We start from the raw sequence: 22,164 nt of genomic DNA on the forward strand, positions 1-22,164 counted from the left end.
AAGAAAACTAGTTCATCCTGTTTCTTTTTTACATCTTTGTCCTATTTTTCCCTCGAAATCCCAAAGAAAATCTTTACCAAAAGGACGTTACATATTTTAAAAGATGTTGAATATCTATCAAATGCGAGTCCCGTTGGCAAACGAATGAACCATTTCTGAGAAAATCCACACTTTGCTTCTAGCAAGCACTTGAAATTTTACTGCTGCTGGTGACAGTTTTCTTTTACAACGAACCCAAGGCCCCATTCAAGTAGGAGGGAAATTCAACACAGTCAACATAAGCAGGAAGGTTGTCAGTTCTGGAGAGTCGACACAATACGTAACTCCCATTTAAACCCCCGCAACCAACTGAGAACACCTTCATAAGTACTTTAATCAGAAGAGGGGATGCAGGAAAGTGGAGGGATACAGAGGAGATGAGTGGAAGAGGGTAAGAGGAAGACAGAGATGTCAAATTAGACAACGGATGAGAACGATACAAGTGAAGTTGAAGGGAGGTAAAGAGACAGCAGAAGAGAGTGGATGAACGGATAACCTATTTTTATCAACCACTACGAGCGTCATTTGATCCCATTCTCCTTCTGCCCGTATATTCTTCAAAGGCACCCATCTATCCATCTCAGCAGGTATCCCTCTGTCCTTCCTTTTGTTCTGTCTGTTTTAAGAAAAAGCCCTGCTTCGTTCCTTTCACTCCTTTTTTGCTACATTTGCAAATGTAAACAGTTTTCATTATGCTAGCAGCCCCTTAAGAGACGCCCTGAACTCAAACAAAAAAAAAAAGAAGTAAAATAATCATTAAAAAAATGTAACACATTAGCACATGAGATTTCCTAGAATGAAGACAGTTTGACATGATGCTTTTTGAATTGGTTTCATCAGTGTGATAAGGATAGTGGAGCCATACATGGTAAAGGTGTTAAGCCAACACTTCAGAGGATGAAAACCAGAGTGGGGTGGATTGTGTTTTGCATTGATACTGCAGCAGTGATAAGCCAGACTTCCAACTCCAATGTAAATATGTTGCACCATTAGTTTGAAAGATTTCTTAGCGTTTTAATTAGGGATGCACCGATACTGATATTTGATGTATATCGGGCCGATACTGCCTCAAACAGCTGGATCAGGTATCAATGACAACGGGGCTGATTTATTAAATTCAGTTCTATGTTTATATACTATATACATTATATACTGGAATTTTAATTCCTGTTAAAGTTTTGACCAATTTGTTGCTGCATTGTTGTTGCTGTTAATTTTGAAGTTTTTTTTGCCAAGTTGCTGGAGTCTGATTTATTATTTTAATAATAAATAACAATTAAATAAATGTATATCTATTTATTTATTGGTCACATTTTGTTTTACAAAGTTAGGAAAGCAATATTTAAGTCAAGCCTGATATTGCCTTTCACATAAAATAATGATCCCAGTCACTTCCACACAGTGAGGCATACAGCTTATTAATTAAACACTGGTATCGGATCGGTACTCGGTATAGGTCGATACCCAAAGCCCAGGTATGGGATTGTTATTGGGACTGAAAAAGTCAAATCGGTGCATCCCTAGTTTTAATGTGACATTCAGTACTGTGTGTGTGCAGTGCTGGTTAAGACAGGCTTTCTGGCTGTTAAGGCCTCGGTGTCTGCATAAAGGGGAATCTCATCTCACTGCTGGTTTAAAAAACTGTGTTGAATTAATTCCCCTAAAAAATGGATTAAAACATATTCTTAATAATCTCCTCTTGAGAATAATAACATCTTAAAATGAGCTTTACCTTTACCATGATATGGGCACTCTGGTGACATGACTGCAAGCCATAATTCAGCTTCCATCTCCAAATACACAGCACAGAACATCTTCTTGGCGTTACGTCTCTCATACAAAAAAGTTACCGAGGCATACTGTTAAGTCTCAACATTTCTACAGAGTCGTGTACATACATGCAAAAAATGAAAGATAGTTTAACTTGTGATTGACAGTTAGCATAGCAACCAATTTTCATTGTTTAAAAGCACATGTGGGTCTTTCTCCTGGGCTGAAATGTGAAAAAGAGAATATCTGACCGATCAGACAGCTAGGCTGGAATCAAGCATTATAATGGACGACTGATATCTCGGTGCGTGGGAATTAAATAAAGCAGTCCGTTTGCCCAACTTCTGCCTGACTCATAACTTACATAACTTTTCGACACAGACAGACATACTTCTTAGAAAAAACTGTACAAGTTACCAGGCACTAGGCGGAATACTTTTCATTCATGTCTTTTGGATAAGCATAGAAAAATATCTCATTCTTTCTTCTTTTCTGTCTTTTATTTTTTTTTCGGCCTATTATTATTAATTCCTTCAAAAGGAGTCCCTTGGTGATTTTTTTTTTTTGTTTTCTAGCAACTAAGGCAGCAAGGCAGGAGAAGTGATTCTCTCTTTATAAAAATAAACAAGATGACCACCGCGTTGCTCCGCAGAAAAAGGGGTACTGTCACGACTCTCTCAACGTCGGAAATAAACGATGAAAATTTGGTTTAAAGAGAGACTCAGTTATGGTATCTTGCGGGTGTTTTTCTTACCTTAAAAGTCCCAAAAATGGGTAATGAATTGCGGAAAAGTGTGATGAGTTAGTTGGAGTTGAAAGCAACATGATCATTTTACTTCAGTGAAACTTAACAACGTCATCCTGTCGGGGTTTTTTTCGGAATTATTAAGGTCTAACAGTTCCCATCCATAGAAAAGGCAACGGATTTTGCAGATTTTATAAGACGCTAACATGCTACATAGAGGTAACCTACCGACCGAACTCTCAGAAATACGAGATAGGCTGAATAAAACACTGTAGGCAAGAAGCTCTGTAAACTCAATACAGAGCAAACGTTTATACAGTTAACCCAAATAATTGATCCTTATGATAAAGTTCCTAAGTCTCTCTATAAAACCTAACAACATGTGAAAGACAAAACAGAAAAAAAAACGGTTACATACTAAGACCATTTTGACCTATAAACACATAAAGAACATATATAAGAGAACTTAAGAGAACGTCGTGTAACATGCTTTAAACCATTAGACCCTTTATCATGTAAAAATGATGTGTCGCATGCTATGAAACAGGCGGGTTGGTGTGCAACACTTGTGACCCCTGAGGACTGAAATACCGAGCGCGAGCCTTCATTATGTTTACATCGTCGTTTGGGGACGGACGCATTCCTTACACACAAAAAACGCAATTACACAAATGTACACACAACCACCCTCTCCCACCCCCCCTCCCCCTATTTTCGCTGTACCATTTCTGTTAGACGGCTGTTATCAATGTAACAAGTCTCCATAAGAACACAAACAACAAGTAGCTCAAAAAGAAACAACTCAAATAGACTAATTTGTATAGTACCATTTCCTGCGAAAAAAAAAAAAAAAGCATTATTTGCCTTTACAAAATAACATATCATATAGGAAAAGTGTAGCAAATTGCATGTTTTTGTACTATAACATTATTATTATTACCATTATTATCATTAATATAAATGTTAAGCAGGTTAATAGATGTTCTATTAGGCAGGCAGCCAGGCACGTAGCTAGTATCATGGCACGGAGGAAGGTAGAAAATAATGTCACTTGGTTTGATCCAAATGGATGCAGAGAACACTTCGGTCCAGAATTACTCCGGTTTTACCAGTTCAAACTGGTTTCAAGCAGTTCAAAAAAAATCACAACCCCAACACAAGTCTGGGGCCACTTTGCAGCGGTGGCCAGTTTCCGAAACGACAGGGCACGAGTGAAAGAAACCAACTGATCCTTTTTGTACCAAGGTAACACCCGCAGCCCAGAACAAACTGGTTTAACTCCACCAGCTTCAAAATAAGTTTTGGTTCCATTTTGCACAGCGGTGAAACAGTCAAAAACTCGCTCTGGGCAAGAACAAAGTAGCTGTAACCAGATCACATCTGGTTGTACCGAGATAAAATGCTCTGAATGATGCATCAGACTAGTTTGGACCAGCTCGGGGTTCAGTTTAGCACGGTGCATAACAGATCAGCTCAGTTAAAGTGTTTTGCTTCAAGCATTTCTTTTTTTTTTTTGCTCTGCTGTATGATGGCTGTGCAAGTGCTGAGCTCCTCAAACTCATCCTAAATGAGACCAGTCCAACTTTCACTCGAGCTTCCCAATCCTCTTATTTGGAAAGCACATGAAGTGGCTGTTTATTAAAAGGTGATTTCAGCTGCATGCCCGGAACCCCGTTGTTGAAACACGTGACCGTCACTCAACACGGGATTCAGGCTGTTTCTCCTGCAGCAGTTCAGCGGGATCCTACAATGATTTTTTTGACCATTTTGACAGCCGCGTGCTTCCAGCATAAGGATGTGTTCCATTTAGTGCCCAGGATAGGCCCATGTTGACATGAGCGAGCCTCCAGGAACGTGGAGGCGGACAGCTTATTCATTCAATAAAACGCGTTCTTAAAGGTTTGTGTGAGTCAAAGGCATCAGATTAATTACTCTCCGCGTTCTCGTCTAAGTTTTTAGATTCAGCAACAGTCGTGACCTCTGTGGTTTTTGCGATGTCGTCGTTACTATCCGACACCGTCTCATCTCCCAGTTCCATGTTCGTTATGTCATGATCCTCTTCTGCTACCTCCTTTTCACCTTCTGTTTCATTGTCAGTGGCATCGTCGCCTGTAGTTTCCTTCGCTTCATGACAAACTCCTATGACATCGTTGCTTTCATCCGCGATCTCGCTATGATCGCCTTCGTCGTTTTCCCCCGGCGTCACGTTTTCACTCTCCGACGTCTCTGTGGCGTTCTGAGTTAGGCCGTCTTGCGTTTGAGCCCTCTTTTTGTCTGTGTACCTGTGTAAGCCCCGCTGTATGTGCGTGGTGAAGTCGTAGCGATCGGCGCACACGTGGAGGCAAAAACTGCATTGGTGCGGCCCCTGGTCGCCGTGGCAACTCATGTGCAGGGCATACATGACCTCGTCTAGGAAGTAGATCCCGCAGTGGAGGCAGCGGTTGGTCAGGTCGTCCTGCGTGGACGCTTCCACCATTGACGGCCGACTTTTTGCCAAATGATCTTCCTTTCCCGTCTCCTCCCTCTGGTTCCCTCCTTCATCTATCCTCTCCTCCTCCTCCTCCTCTTTCTCTCCTTTCCAGTTCTCTCTCAACCTCTCAGCCAGCGGCGACTCTTGCCTCCTCCTCTCCGCACCGTTTGTTGACATGTGTGCGTTCGCAGGGCTTGTATCTCTTTGTCTTATTGCAAGATCCAAAGGAGCGTCGTTCTCTAACGACGGCGACGAGGTTTGGGAGTGAAGAGGAGGAGGAGGGTAGTGAGGAGGAGCCGGAGGAGGGGGGAGAGGAGAGTAGGGAGAGGCGCAGTAAGGCACCGTGTAGCTTTGCTGATGATGCTGTCCTTGAGCCACCATTGCACCGAGATAAAGAGCGTTATTTGCGAGGCCGCCGGGGCTGCTGAGATTACTGATGCTACCAGGAACCCCAGAGGCGGCTGCCATCTTATACTTGGTCCAGAATCTGAGCCAATCCGACTCGGGGGTCAAATCAGGTGAGAGGGTTAACGGTAGAGGTAAGGAGAAAAGAGGGTACTGATACTTTTCAATGGGCGACCCAGGAGGCGAATAACTAGACGGTTTGGACGGACGCATGTACTTTTCAATGGGACTGCCTCTCTCTGACCCCCCTCCTCCTTTACCTCCCTCGACTTTAGATATCATCCCTCCCTCGGCGAGGCCCCCGTTGCCCTCGGCTACCAGCGAGGAGGGGGCGTGCGAGGGAAGGAGCAGGGGAGGCATGCGTCGGTGGATCTCCAACGTTTGATTGGCGAGGAAGGCTTGAGTGGACCGGGGCGATCGTGAGCGAGGGGAAGGCTGCTGGTTTTTGATCGAGGCGAAACTTCGGTCCGACTCCTCCCCGTTCACGCGCTCCTCGCTGGTGATGCGTTGCTGTTTGGGGGCGGGGGTCTCGGACGACAGCGAATCGGGGTTGATGCGTTTTCGGGTCCGGCGGCGGATGATTTGTTCACCGTTGTTCTGCTTTATGATGTTCAGAGGTCTGGGTGTCTACAGGATGAAAGAAACAAAGAAGAATATGGAAAAAGCAGAGGATTAAAAAACATATAGTAATACATCTATTCTCCCATACATTATTTAAGGCTACTTATTACACGGCTTTGTTGAATACTCGATTCTGATTGGTTAATCACGGTGTTCTACGTTTATTTCTTTATAGCAGACCGTTGCTGTGTATAACAGACCGTTGCTATGGGCACCGTTCTGATGGTGGACTGTTTTTGTGTCAAATTATTGATTTCTTAAGTAAGTAGCTGTGTAATAAACGGGATAATGTACAGCAAGCTGGTCATTGTTGTGAAATAAACCCCTTCAGAGCGATGAGAGACCCCTATTTCACAATAATGACCAGCTGTACATTATCCCTTATTTAACTGACATGACTAATAATGACAAACATACATAGCCCACCATATTCAAATTAATTGAACTACAAAAAAGAAATTGCAACAGTTGAGCTTGTGAGCAATAAACTGCCTATTTGCATATAAAGTTACAAACACATGAATGCTAAGGAAGTTGCACTACAGTATGGCTGACTGAAGATTACAACAGCAGCTACTGTTTCTAACAATGAATGCAAAGTAGGCATGCTAAAAAAAGTTTTCTCAGTGAAGCTACCAATGGTAGATCAAAGTTTTAAAAGTTTCAATTCATATGGACTCAACCTCGGTAGATTTAACTGTGACATGCTAAAAAAAAAGACAATACAATGTCCAGCATGCCTAAGAGCTGTGGTTTTTGCCCTCACCACAAGGGGGAGATCTTACATCTGATGTAAATGGAGTTTAGCCTGAAGACTTTTAATTGACAGATCCCTCACAAACACTCCGTCATTACTGTCTTATCCACTGTCTTAACCAGTAATAACAAGATGAATAATGATAATAACAATTATACATAAATATATTTCTACTCAGTGTTTGGGGTAAAAACAGTCCAACAGAATAAAACCTGCTCGGTAACATCCACCACACAATTTCTGAAGCACTTCTCACTTATTTCATTTCCCACTGGAATCAATAAAATACTTAGAAAGATATATGAGAGCTGATGAATCTTTTTTTGATGTTTCACTCCTACACACATGCCAAAAACAAATCAAAACATTTCCAGGCAAATTAGCGAAAGACTTTCCTCTCCTGGAAGTTAAATAAACTGATCCGTTTAAAGTGTCTTTTAAAGTGTCTACACTTCAACTCAAAAGTAATAACTTGCTATCCTTTCACTATTGAAGAACTGACTTCCCTGAGGCCTCCTCTCTAAACACACTTTATAAATAGTGACCTCAACACAACGCTAATTGAAAACGGAGTCAAATTCAGCTGGCACAAAGAAGAAGAAGAAGAAGAAGAGCTTTTCAAGTATCAGAACAAGTAGAAGTTTATTGAAATTTTCACGGCCATGCAGGTTGAATTTATTAGACTTTCTGTGGACTAAATATTTCAGGAAACAGCAAAGAGACTCATTGTTGAGTGAGTATATGTTTGTACCTGTACGTCTCTAGAAACCCCCTGCTGTGTGTGTATGCATAAGTGATGTAGGGCTTTTGACATACATCAAATCATGGCAGATAAAAAAACAAAAAGATGCGTATAAACAAGCAAGAAGAGAGAGATAGTGAGAAAATATGATGGAGGAAAATGGATGAATTAATCGAGGAAATAATCAACATATTAATCGACAATGAATAGAATCATTAGTTATGTGTGTACCTATGTGGATAGACCTATGACTGCAACTGTGGGTCTCTCAAGGTAAAAGCATGCTTTGTGTGTGAAATGATCATCAGTCACTGTAGAGCTGCTACTCAGACTATTTAAGGACAGATGAGTCATTAATAGCATCAATCCAGGGATGCTCTGCTGCACTTGTGACATAAACAAATGATTACCACATTCATTTTGACAATCAACAGTCTTAACACTAATATGCTCAAACTACAGCAGCTCTACAGAAATCCTCAGGAGGGACTACTCTCATGATGTTTCATGATGATCTATTAATAGACACACATTTGGGACAGGTGCCTCCCCCGAGCAGCCAAACAGTCTCTGTTGTTAATCAGAGAGCTGTCCCGCTCATGGTTTCTGCACACATTTACAAATCTGGATCATTACCATGAACACAAGTCCATCACTGAGGAGACTGCCAGTATTTAATACTCTTATCAACATGGGAGTGGGCAAATATGCCAGTGTGCTGACTTGACTATGACTTGCCCCAAACTGCATGTGATTATCATAAAGTGGGCATGTCTGTAAAGAGGAGACTCGTGGGTACCCATAGAACCCATTTTCATTCACATATCTTGAGGTCAGAGGTCAAGGGACCCCTTTGAAAATGGTCATGCCAGTTTTTCCTCACCAAAATTTAGTAAATTTAATTAAATGTATTATTTACCTTACTGCTACAACCTAGAAATCCCAAGTTACGTTAAAGAAATTAGTGGCGTTAAAACAAATCTGCGTTAAGGTGTTATTATTGAGTTAACTTTGACAGCCCTAAGTCAAATCATTAACATTTTTCTTATTCTTTATGGTCCTCACGGTTTTGTGTTTCTAGCTAAAAGATGAGTGAGGAGAAGAAAAGGTGAAGACAGGAGCAGAGGGCAGACGGGAACGAAGGAAGCGGGATGAATGAGAAGGGGGGAAGTGTGATGTATGGAGAACAGAGGGGGGAAGATGTAGGAGAATGGGACATGAAAGAAAAAGGAAAAAGACGGAGGGAGAGAGTGAATACAGGAGGAGGATGGCTGAGAAAAGGGAAGAAGCAAAGAAATAGCACCCCCTATGGTGGAAACAGTCCAAAGCTGCGTCCTGATTCCACACTACATACTAATACTCAGCAGGTTCTGTTTACACTGTAAAAGAGAAATGTATCACTGGAATCCAAACAATTTAAGACTTATTTAAAACTTCATAGATAAATGAGTTATTTATTTATTCATTAAATGTATACATTATATTTTGCAATAAAAGCAGCCTAATCAATTGGATATGTACATAAAAAATGAGATGCTATTAATTAATTTACTTATTTATTTATTGTTTTCCTTTTCCTTTTTTTTATTAATTAATATGTTTTTTCTCCTTCCTTCTCCATTGTAGACATTTGATTCTGGGTCTGGGGGAATTGATGGCTGATGCTGTTTGTATTGATTATATTGTTTCTCTTGTTGAGGAAAATTTTTAAATCTTAATAAACATTTTATAAAAAAGTGAGATGCTATTAATTAATTTACTTATTTATTTATTGTTTTGTTTCTTGTTTTCCTTTTTTATTTATTTATTTTTTAATAATTAATTATTTTTTTACCCTTCGTTCTCCATTGTAGACATTTTATGGTGGGTAGGGGGAAATTGATGGCTGATGCTGTTTGTACTGATTATATTGTTTCTCTTGTTGTGGAAAAATGTAAATCTTAATAAACATATTGTATAAAAAAGTGAGATGCCATTAATTAATTATTTAATTTATTTATTGTTTTGTTTCTTGTTTTCCTTTTTTATTTATTTATTTTTTAATAATTAATTATTTTTTTTCCCTTCCTTCTCAATTATATACATTTTATGGTGGGTGGGGGGAAATTGATGGCGGATGTGGTTTGTATTGATTATTTTATTTCTTTTGATGTGGAAAAATTAAAATCTTAATAAACATTGTATAAAAAAAAAAGCGAGATGCTCATCATTCATAGCATTTCTGTGTTGTAGGGTTGGAGTCACTGTTACTCTTTCCTTCTCTTCTAGGATATCATTTTTCTCCAAACCTCTCCGTCTCCCTCCATCTCTAACTCTTTACACCCCCCCTCCCTTTCATCATCTCTTTACTATAATCTTCCCGTCTTTCTTTGCCTTCCTTTCTTTTCTTCCTCCTTGTTTGTCTTTCTCCTCCTCCTCCCTCCCTCCCTTTATGTCTACCTTTTTTCTCCCTCTTTATTCATAACTCTCCCTTCACCCTCTCTCACTCTGAAGTGTTTTACTAGCTGCTATCCTCTCTAATAATGTGTGTAGAGCATATAAAACTTTTATTATGGGATATAAAATACGGCCGTCGTGAAGATTGTCAAGAGCAGAGGGAGCTGGAACGTGATTGGAGCAGCAGATGAGATGAACGGGCTGACCCAAGGACGTCTGCAGGGGCAGGCGGGAGCAAACGGCGATGGCTCGCCATCCGAGAGGTCTTTAAAGCTCCATCAGATAATTGCAGTATAGCGCTCGGGGTTGTAACCCACTGATGCATTTACCAACACTGTGATTTATTACACCGAAACATTTTTTGTTCACTTTGAAATTTTACAAGCAGGGCTTAAAAGCCAGTATGTGAATATATATATATACATACACACACGTTGAAGCTCTGAAGGCTTGTTTCACACTGGTAATATTTATAAACGCTTGCGTTAAATAGGTATATTGAAGTGTGAAATTAGCTTTAACCCCTTACAAACACGTGAGGTGAGAAAACTCAATGTTCTGAAGTCAACTTAATTCCAGGCTGGCTCTTTATCTCATGTGTAATTCATGCAGTCTAATTAAATTGGAGATTTCCATAGACTTTCCCCGGGCTTAGACGGTAAAGTTGATTAATTCCGTCATATTTCTCACTCCGCGGAGCTGGCTCGCTGTGACTGCCGAAGTGGTCTGTAACTCCCAGCTCCCACCAAATCAAATAGACTTTTTCCACCATATTACGTTTTCACAGCGGGATCCTCTGAATGTATGCAGGAATTTAACTGCATAGTTTTAATTTGAGTCGTGCGCTAATCGGCCAGGCGGGGAATGATAATTAGTGGTCAAAACCACCCCGTGGATGTATAAAAATACAGCATAGAGTCCATAAAATAACCTAAAGTACTGGGTTCTTCATCCAGTAGAACCTTTACGAGTATGTGTGGGTCTCCTATGCGTGGATAGGAGTTCAGCACTGCAAATTAACTTTTGTATGATGATACACCTGGTAGGGATTCTTTTCTGTTTCTTCAAGCGTTTTCGAAATTTACAGCTCCCTTCTTGTGTCTTTTTTAATTTGTTTGAAAGAAAATTTGATTAACAAACATACAGAAACTTTCTGCACATCTGGGATGATTATTTCTATGAATCTCGCAGGTCTGCAGTTTAGGATAATCTTTTTTTTTTTTTAATTTGAGTATTTATTTGTTTGTGCATACTACCAAAAGTACTGTGTATGTTAACTTATAACTTTTTTTACAAATCAGAAAGATAGAAAAATAAAACAATAAACAAAATAATAAAAAAAAAGCCAGTTAGTCCATAAGCATTTTCCACTCTGCCATAAATCATAAGTTTCTTCCATTTACTAACAAAAACTAATTTTCTCTCACTCTAAGCTGGAAAGTCATTTTTTCCATAGTTTAAATCTCTCTTATAATTTTATAACTATTGTGTTATAGTATGGGATTCAGTCTTATACCAGTTTCTTGCTATTGCCTTCTTAGTTGTGATCAATCATATCTTGGTTAAATATCTATCGTTAGCAGTAACATAATCCTTTATATTCCCCACGTGCATAACTTTGCATTCCTTAAATATTGCACATCCCAAAATACCTTTAATATTAACATGCACATTTTCCCAAAATGAGTGTAATTTATGACATTCCCAAAAGATGTATGCGTGGTTTACCTCTCTATTCCCACACGACCGCCAGCATGATTGTTGTGAACCAGTTTGCTTACTCTGTATTTTAGGTGTAATAATGTATTGTTTAGTATAATCTACAGTTTAATGCACGGCTGGTGCAGTAAAAGCATCTGTTTCTGTCTGTGCACGACTTACCGAATGCAGTTTTTGGTATAAACCACACGCGTTGCAGACGTAGCCTCCGTTAGAGTTCTTCCTCCACAACGATGTCTTGGTGGTCAGACAGTTTGCGCAGAAGACCCCGCTGCCTCTTCGCCGCTACGGATGGAGAGAGATGGACAACATTAGAGCGTGAAGTAACAATATGGAGTGATAAAGAAACTTTGGTTAAATGCAAAGTCACAGAGAGAAAAGGAAAAGGAAGAGGGGGAAAAAAAAACCCTGAAAATGTTGACTCCACGTTTTGATACCTTTTTAATATTCACACCACTCAAGTAAGGTTAGGAGAGAGAGAGAAAACAGATTGTCTTGGTGGCACAGAGATGATGTGCTCTCATTTATCATGCCTAATGGGAAATCCTATTGAGAACATTGTTCTCCCCTACTGATTTCCTCTGCATAGAACAAGGTTAATAAAAACAACTAAATATACTTCAATGAAAAGAGAATGATCTAGTTGAGCTTGCGTGTGTTGTTAAATATGGTGGGTAGTCAAATAGTACTCGAACAGATGGAGACGAGTTATGTTTTCACCTTGAAGCACAAAGTGTTTAAGTGTTTATCTGAACTGCAGGAGGTTCTTTACAGGCAAGACTTCTACTGTTTCAGTGTTCACACACGCACCTCTGCAGTTCATGGAGCAGTGGTGCATAAAAAAGTGATGTGTGCAAGAAAGGGTGGAGGTGGGAGGGTAGGGTGGGGAGGGGTGAAAAGGCCAATTGTCGTGGCAACGTGCTCCATCACAGTAATGAGCCAATCACAACGTTTCTCCATCCCATTAAGCCTCTGGCCCCATTCACCACCTTTATGACCCTGAGAAGACAGCATACCTCATCTTTCTCCTCCATGACTCTGTCGGTTTCTCTCTCTTTCTCTCTATCTGCCCGTCTAGCCAACTACTTCTTTCTCTCTGCTTTCAATTTTTATATCTCAGCTTTATTGCTCATCCAATCTTCATTTCCTCCTCTGCTCTTAATTTCACTTTAGTTGTAGATTTTTCATTTCAATGTGTTTTACTGATTTAAATATCAGTGGGGTCAAGAAAAAAACAGAAACTCATGGTGCCCCCGATTCGACTGTTATCAGGCCATTAAATGGGCGTTATCCCTCGCTATAAGCACTATAGATGTGGGTCAATAGGGGCCTACTACACCTACTAAAAAGTGAAAGCGAAACTTCAAAACAACACGTTCTAACATGTTGTAAAACTGAATGAAACGTTACGTTTTGAACACAAACAAGAAGGCTTCTTAGGTTTAGGCAAAACAACTACAACTTTTTTAGGTTTAGGGAACAAAATCGCCTAGTTAAGTTTAGGAAAAAACATTGTGTTTTGGCTCGAAATAACGTTTTAGAGATGTTCTGATACCATTTTTTCCTTCCCGATACCGATTCCGATACCTGAACTTGCTTTACTTGCCGATACTGAGTACCAATCCGATACCAGCGTGATAAAAAAATATTATTATTATTTAACAGCTGTGACAAACTACCTACAATCAGTTCTTCTTTCATTGCTCTAAAACAGTTGTTGCCAGTGGCAACCATGATACATCCAGGGCGACAGCACAGTGAAGGCTACTGTTTTGGAGCGGCGAAAAATAATTAATTTCCGTTTAAACAAGTGGATTTTTTTATAGACTGGCATACTTGCAGATACCTGATCTCGAAATTTGGGCAGTATCGGATGCATTTCCGATACCTGTATTGGTATCGGAACAACTCTACTACGTTTCAAAAGTGAAAGTGAAACTTAACGATTGTGAAACACAAATACAACTGCATGTTGTTGGTTTCACATGGGATGCAAACTCTGGTCTCCTGGGTGAAAACCCTGTGTTTTGAGTCTTATCCATTGTCCCTGACCTCCACTCTCTATACTACAGTACCTGACTTCCGCTTCTGCTTCGGTCATACTTACTACGGTCTCTAGAGGTTGCTGTCGTTGTCTTTTATACCTACTTTAGGTGATTGACCATGCGAATAGATGATAGCTTATGACCATCGATAATGCCTATTTAATGGCCTAATAACAGTCTGTGTTGTGTGTATTTCTGTCTCTGTTTGTGATGTCTGCATTGATAATCTCACCATGCTTGAGCTAGTAAATGTCTGCATACTGTATGTGCCTATGGGTATGGCTTACTAAAATCCATTTTCTGCATGTCTGCCATATTTCCCTCTCTCTCATATTGTCACTGTTATCCCAATCTGTTTCTCCCTCTCCCTCCATCATGGACTTTGCATCCACTGGGACCTTCTCCCTTTCAGCGCTGGTTTCTTGTTGTTTTATGTTCATGTCAGTGCCGAGAGCCTAGCATATTTTTTTTTTTTTTCCCAGGCTCAGAGCACCCAGCGCTATAAGTTAAAAAACATTTCAACTTTTCACAAAAGAGCGCCGCACTTCAATCAGACTTTCTGTAGTCTCAGAGCTACAGATGGAGCCACTACCAGCACTTCCACCGAGCATCTGTTTGGTGCTGCCAGCTAAAAGCAGGAGAGCCCAGCGGACACGGCACTGTTCCGTTTTTTTATTTAGTACTAATGTACTGCAAGGATCACAGTACAATTAACCACTTTACTTTTCTCTGGGAACATGCACCACACACGCACGCACGCACGCACGCACGCACGCACGCACGCAGTGGTGTTGGAGAATTCAAACAACTTTTAAATGTACCGTCATATTATTCAATATTTAAAAGGTACAGTGTGATTTGGCAGCATCTAGTGGTGTGGTTGCAGATTGCAACCAACTGAGTATACCTCCGCTCACTCCTGCCTTTTCAAGACTACGGAAGGAATGGAAGTCAAGAGGGCGGCTGGCGGTACCACGGTTTTGCACTCTAAGGCTCACGTTACCACAGTTTCACAAGCGTGTCGGAGAACTACGGTGGCCTTCAGGTAACGTACAAACGAGAAAGGCTCTCTCTAGAGCCAGTGTTTAGTTTGTCTGTTCTGGGCTACTGTAGAAACATGGCAGAGCTTGGAGGACCCGCTCCCTATTTCCATTTCTGCTAATAGATCCCCCGTCATGTTACACACTGTTCCTTTAAGGCAAGGATCCAACGTTCATTTGCTGCGTTGTGCAGAGGGAAGTTATTTAAAGGAGATTTATAAACCACAAATTATATGAACATTAAAATAGCGACGGATGAGGAACTGATTAGACATCTGTACTTGACAGTGTTAAAGGATTAGACATCAAATTCTTACTGCCAATGAAAAGTGGTTTAATAGCTTTTTTTGTTTCCTTGCTGTAATTTCAGCTCATAAACAGACATTTATGATGACATCCTTCATCAGGTTACACAATCAAACTTTGAGATTGTTCAAAGATTGAATACAAAGGAACACCATAGATGTGTTTATTTATACTGGAAAAAACTCCGTCTCTCTGTCTCAATATGTGTATAATAAAACATCCTGTTTCCAGTGATGTTGGAAGTAATAAACACCTGAGTTAATATTAGAGTCTTTATGGTACATGTGTTTTCGTCCGTCTGACATCAGACAGCAGAACACTTACATGACCGAATCCTCCGGTGTGTGTATGTTGCACACACCATACGGTCGCCACATGTAGAGAGACAGAGCCAGGTGATTGATTGATGTGCGCTTCCTGTCTCTGGGTGTGTGTGTGTGTGTGTGTGCTCGTGTGTGTGTGTGTGTCTAGTGTTGCAAGCCAAACAGTGCATCTGTCATCAGAATTCAGTTTCGCTCCGAGCGCCCAAATCACTCACATATGGCCCCACAGCTGCCCCTCATCGCAACACACACACACACACACACACACACACACACCTGAAAATATTTGCTTCCACTGGCTAATGAAGGCATGCAAGATTTGGATGAGAGGCGGCAATCCAAGAAGTGCGTTTGTGTGTGCGTTGGGGGTATCTTGGCTACTCTAAAATCACGGTACAAGGATAGCGCAGTGTGTGTGTGTGTGTGTGTGTGTGTGTGTGTGTGTGTGTTTGTATGCGTGTGCGAGAGAGAGAGAGATTCAAGTGTCAATTACACATGAAAGTACAGAAATAGCCCCCACCACCTTCCAAAATGCACACGTGTACACACACACTAAATCTGGCTCATGATCTTTAACTTCCTTTTCAATCATCAGCTGGTTGGCTTGACGTGTGTGGAAATGTGCAAGCTCACACACACACACACGCAAACACACATGGCTCTATGTTAACATACTTTAACATACTGTAGGTACTTTAACATTGGTTTAAGGCTAACTTTGAGCCAATATGATAAAAACGTTATTGTCATATTAATGTCACTATATACTGACAGTAGTGCATGAGACAGGTAATCTGTGAAAAAACATCCTGTTCCTCTGTGTCCTCCGGTGCTCCTAATGGCATTTGCAAGATTTCACCGCCGAAGGAAAACAGCCAATTAGAGCCGAGCTGTCTCTGGGCAGCTGTCAATCACTGACAAACTAGGCAGCGCTGATCAAATATGAATGAAGATTCTGTTTCTACTACTACTACTATTTCTCGCTAGAGATGTTGTGATACCACTTTTTCTTTCCCGATACCGATACCTGAACTTCCGATATCCGCCGATAATGAGTACCGATCTGATAACAGCGGAATAAAAAATATATAGTTATTATTATTATTATTAACTATACCAACGCTGATACCCGATCCCGAATTTTGGGCAGCATCGGACGCATTTCCAATGCTGGCATCGGTATCGGAACAACTCTATTTCTCGCCTCTAATGTTTCAGAAACATCTCGTAGTGTACTGTTTAGCTGTAAAATGAGAGTTTATGACCCGGCAGCCAAAACAGTCGAGCCAAAAACAAGCACCGCCCATCAGACGGAGCAAACTTTCTCATTTTACAGCTAAACAGTACATTACAAGATGTTTCTGAAAACATTAGAGGCGAGAAATAGGCATTACAGAAATTATATTTGATCAACACTGCCTAGTTTGACCGTTTGATCGGAGTTTGTGAGTTTCACGAGCAGTGATTGACAGCTGCTGTAGAGACTGCTCGGCTCTGATTGGCTGTTTTTCTTCGGGTACGGTGAAATCTTTGCACGTCATTAGGAGCAAAAGGGGGAGGCAGAGGAACTTGATTTTTTCACATTATCTTAAGATATAGTGACCGTTTTATAAGAATAACTTTTTATCATAATTGCTCTAAGTTACCAACTGCAGCTTTAGAGTACATCTCTCGGTGGCTTCGAAACTATGTTTGTGTGTTGCCGGGTGTATTGGTGTGTATCTACAGAATGAGTGCGTGTCATTGCATGCTTTTCTGATAGATTACTGATACCTGGCCTCTCCCACTCACCTCAGCCTACAGAGGAGGGCTGCAGGTAATTAGAGCTCAGGGTCTTAATGACATCTATTTATCTGCGACCTGTGATACTGTTCAATTAGCACCACCAACAACGCCCTCTGACACACACACACACACGAACAAAAATACATTCATTAGTCAGGAATTTAAAGTCTGGATCAACTTCCTCCTAATCAAGCCAACAAATTAACTTTAAAGTTGATGTTTCGATACAAAGTTTAGTTTCTTAAGCAGGAAGTGTATTTGAGTAACCAATGCAAACAAAGCTCTATTATCACCGGGCCACGTGTCCATTTTAAATCTTATTCATAAAAACACACTCATGTGGAATGCTCTTATTCCCGTGTACTCGAATATGTAGATAAAAGACATTAGATAGTTCAATCTCCTGATGAAAAGATCAGTGTAAACATCAAAATATAACGCTGACAAGCTGATTTCATCAGTCTCATAATGCTCATGAAAAGGCCGCAGAAATTAAGAGTACAATCTACTCAGCGGCAGGCTGCACATAAAACAACATTTATTGGTTTAATAACTTTCACAATCAGCTCCAACGCACAAACTGCTCCAACAGAGAGTCTTTTTTTCCCTTGTGGCGGTAGATTTAATGCAAGAATGCATAAAAAGAGGCTACACGACCCTGCTGTTGTTTGTTTGGGAAAATAATGCACTTTGAAAATAGGCTACATTTTACATCATGTATTCCTCCCTTTCGTGTTTGTGAACAACTCCACTCTTTTATGGGTTTGCAATGCTATGCCAACTTTCCATTAAATGGGTTGAAGTGATCGCTTTCCTCAAATTCAAACAGAAGTTATGAGCTGTTTTTCGTGACTCGACTCATAAAACGTAGCGATAAATTATAAACTTCATTCTGGAGAATCCGATTTCTATTCAACATCAAAACAGATGGTGGAACCACACGGTGGCTGAAACCCTTCAGCTGTGGCTTTGAGTCCACTCTGAGATTCTCCTGAAGCCATAAATTTACAGATGTTATACAAACTGTTTACACTGCATGGTCTTTTAGATCTTAATGGAAGAGCTGGACAAAACAGATAAGCATCCACTGGTTTAGGTTCTGTAGCACGACTGAGTCCCTCGCATTTATTTTAGCTTCCATCTGCAACCAATGTGTGGTGGCATCTTTAAAACTCTGGTGGTGTAGCGTCACTTTAAATCATTTGGTGAGGCAGACTGGTGGCCTACGCATGAGCTGCTGTGTTTCAAAATGCTTTACATCCATTTGGAAAATAAAATCAAAGCTAATTCTTACATCCCAGTTTATTCAAATATCTTGTTGTCAAGGACATACAAAGTACAGTAAGATAAAATCTCCCAGTAACGGCCTTTACACAGCGGGGGCGTGACAAAGAAACGACACGAAAATGTGAAATACTCGCCTGCGAATATTATATGTCTAGGTTTTTTTTTTGTAAAAGGTTAGAACTAGGACTGTCAAAGTTAAGGCGATAATAACGCGTTAAACGCATATTCGTTTTAACGCCACTACTTTCTTTAACGCATTAACACAATTGATATTTTGGAGGTTGTAGCGGGTTCAGTTTTAAAGCTACAGTGAAGATACTGGCATCATATGAAACTATAACCAACCATGTCATACTAGGTTGTCGCAAAGGAGGTTAAATAACGCTCAAAACTTGTGCTAAATTTTGGCGAGGAAAAACTGTCATGGTCCTTGACCTCTGACCTCAAGATATGTGCTATTAATCGCGATTAAATATTTTAATCAATTGACCGCCCTAGTGAGAACAGAGAGAGTGGATCTGGTATGAGTTGCATTTATCAAGGTTGAAAGAAGTAATCTGTTCGTAGTTTGCCGTCGTGGTTCGAACTACAGAGCTTCCAAGTTGTTATTTCATAAATATAGGTGCAATTCAACCCGTTCTGCACATCGTGCTTGGTTGATGCCTTTAATCGCAGTACGAAATCTCAAATAAATCGCCTTTGTTCCCGAAAAAAAGACGTTGCATTTTCGCCGCATAATATTTTGTGTGAAAGTACATATGACAAAAACAACAGTTAAAAAAAAAATATTGACGTGCAAATTAATAGCACAAGAAAATAAATGCTGCAGGTGTGTAACGGCATTCATTTGTTTTTAACCCACAAGTGGATGAACCACCGTTTGCTTTCTACAAGTATAGGGTCTTATTTTTCGTTTTGCACACAGAGTATGGTGAAAGCAAACTAAACACATCAATTTCAAATATCAAGGTGCTGCTATCCGTGAAGTTATGTGGCAAAATAGAGAGAGAGATGCATGGAGAGAAAACTGGAGAGAGAGAAACGTGAGAAAGAGGATAAAGAAATAGACTCAGGCGCCCTGCGGTCTAAAATAAATTCAAAAAGGAGGGCTTTCTAAACAAAGTATTTCAAAATGAAATTACATTTAATTCACTTAAGTCAGCCCTGCTTTATCACACACACACACACACAGGGAGACACACACTTACATTGATACACGCACTGACTTGCATTAAATCAGCGATTATTTAATCAAGCTAGAGGACTAGCTGGAGGAATTAACTAAATTCCATACTGCCAAATCCAATATCCTATACACTGAATCAGTCTCTCGCTCTCTCTAATGCACACACACACACACACACACACACGTAAAGAAGAAGAAGGAATAGACCCTGTGCACAGCGATAGTTTCAGATAAAGATTCACCAATTTAATCCTCCCAACACACACACACACACACTGAGAAGCATCTGGAACCACTCTAACAGAGAGCGCCCCACCCCCTCCTATAGGTGCTACCAACCATCAACTATGTGTGTTTGTGTGTGTTTGTGTAGGTCTGTGTACGTGTTAGGCATATGGCTGCAGAAGTCCATCTGTGTGGTTTACTCTCAGACTACTGTGTGCATTTAAATTGCTTCCCCTAATAGAATAATTGGGTTTGAGTTGAATGAATTTACGTTGAACGGAGTCTGAATTTATTCCGCTAGTTTATTCTTCAAGAGAAACCACATAAAAGAAAGACTTGGAATAATAATAACCTGTGTACAGCAGCGTTTGAGAAGCAAATGGCACTAAAATAGTTAAAACAGTTAAAGATTGTTAAAGTCAGCAGGGAGGGGAAAAGATTCACTCCAAACAATCTGTGTTTTGGGGGGAAAAAATTAATTAAGAACTGAAACTCTGTGCTTTGGTTTAAGCAAACAGCTCTGTTTTTCAGTCGGGGAAAAAATGGACGCGGTCCAACTGCGCCGTGCGACCGAGGCGGCGTTTCCTGCTGATTATCTCCTCACATGACATTATCAGCGAGGCGGGGAGAAACTAGTTCAGCAGCAAACTTCCAAAAAAATGCCCTGCCGGTAAGTCTCTGAAGGGGTGCGACCAAAACGACTAATTATCCCTTCAGGAATCAACAGACATTTAAAAAGCGATAATGATAACATACTAGAGCAAAACATAATAGGCTGTGGTGTGGTTCTCCTTTCTGAATTAAAATGAAACTTAATACTGTAAACACTCCCACACATAAAATACTATTCATAAGCAGCTACTATTAACCCTTAAGCTCTAGCTTAAAGTCACTATCAGCCTATCATACATACAAACTGTCTTATCACTGAATTCTCAATAATAAAGTTGAACGTCACCAGTTCTGTAGTAAAATATTAACACTATATCAAAATACTACATGTAAACCAGGGGTGCCCGAACTTTTTACAAAGGGCCAAAACTGGAACTTCATGGTAGGCCATGGGCCAAAAGCAGACACCTATTGTATTGTATTGCTAAGATGCAAAATGGTAGTATGATCCCAAGTTCCCCTAATTGAATATTCTTTTAGCTTTTACATAGTTAACCCCTTAAAACTCCGCTGCTGAATACAACTGGGCTCATTTCCAGTCATATCAAGCCTGCTTAGGGACCCCAGTATGCAGAAATATTCAAATACACCATTTTTAGAATAGGCAAAAACAACACATTTATATTGCATTCAAAAAAAGGCATATTTTTGCCCCAAACTACATGTGATCATCATCATAGCGGGCATGTCTGTAAAGGGGAGACTTGTGGGTTCCCATAGAACCCATTTTCATTCACATATCTTGAGGTCAGAGGTCAAGGGAACCCTTTTAAAACGGCCATGCCAGTTTTTCCTCGCCAAAATTGAGCCTAACTTTGGAGCGTTATTTAGCCTCCTTCCCGTGGTTGGTACAAATGGTTCCCTTAGGGGTTTTCTTGTTTCATATGAACCTTCACACTAGCTCTAAAACTGAGCCCACTACAGCCTATGACAGACGGTGAAGCCTGGTCTTATAATGTAAAAAAATAATAAAAAAGAAATTGCTAGAAACATCTGGCGGGCCATATCGAACCTTATGGCGAGCCAACTTTGGCCTGCGGGCCCCACTTTGGGCAGCATTGTAAAATGTAAATAAATGAGAAAAGCTTGAAAAGACACCTGGCAGAGAGGAAACTGCTGCTAGACGGAAAATGGCCACTCTGTGTCCGAACACAGCACCTACTGCCCGCTCACACCGAGCATGACCTTCAGCTCAGTGTGCGACTGCTCCCAGCTTCCCCCTCCACACACAGCCTGCAGCTCTACTCTAACAGTCTGCGCTGGCAGCCCTCGCAGCTCCCAGCACGACCATACCAGCGCAGCACATTCAGCAGTATCTCCCCTCTTTAGAGGCCGCGGTGACAGAACTTCAAGTAAATCAAATTTCAGGACAAAAAAATAAAAAGCTCAGTGATGATATGGGACTGTTCAAAAAGGCTCACGGAATAAAATGCGTCCTGAGACATTAGCTGTACAGAGTGAGCAGCAGCAGAGCAGCAGAGGGGCTGCGTTAAGATGCTGGATTTGTAGTCATCTACTGCAATAACACTGGCGAGCGTATTACTAAAAATGCAGTACATATATGATGATGCAATAGTGTTTGAGAGCTGAC

At 40.5% G+C, this 22,164-nt stretch overlaps 1 protein-coding gene across 5 annotated transcripts in view; it reads right to left on the reverse strand.

Annotated features, from left to right (window-relative positions):
- Positions 1-2,333: 2,333 nt before the first annotated feature.
- Positions 2,334-22,164, reverse strand: part of trps1 (trichorhinophalangeal syndrome I) — a 303,601-nt gene continuing 283,770 nt past the window's right edge. For all 5 annotated transcript variants that reach the window (XM_037794965.1, XM_037794961.1, XM_037794963.1 and 2 more), the window contains exons 10-11: positions 11,867-11,989; positions 2,334-6,056 (exon numbers count right to left, since the gene is read on the reverse strand). In XM_037794965.1, the coding sequence (XP_037650893.1) occupies positions 4,479-6,056; positions 11,867-11,989 (1,701 nt within the window). In that variant the 3' untranslated portion in view covers positions 2,334-4,478. The remainder of the gene's footprint in view (positions 6,057-11,866; positions 11,990-22,164) is intronic.

The sequence above is a fragment of the Sebastes umbrosus genome, chromosome 15 (genome assembly GCF_015220745.1).
Source record: "Sebastes umbrosus isolate fSebUmb1 chromosome 15, fSebUmb1.pri, whole genome shotgun sequence".
NCBI lineage: Eukaryota > Metazoa > Chordata > Actinopteri > Perciformes > Sebastidae > Sebastes > Sebastes umbrosus.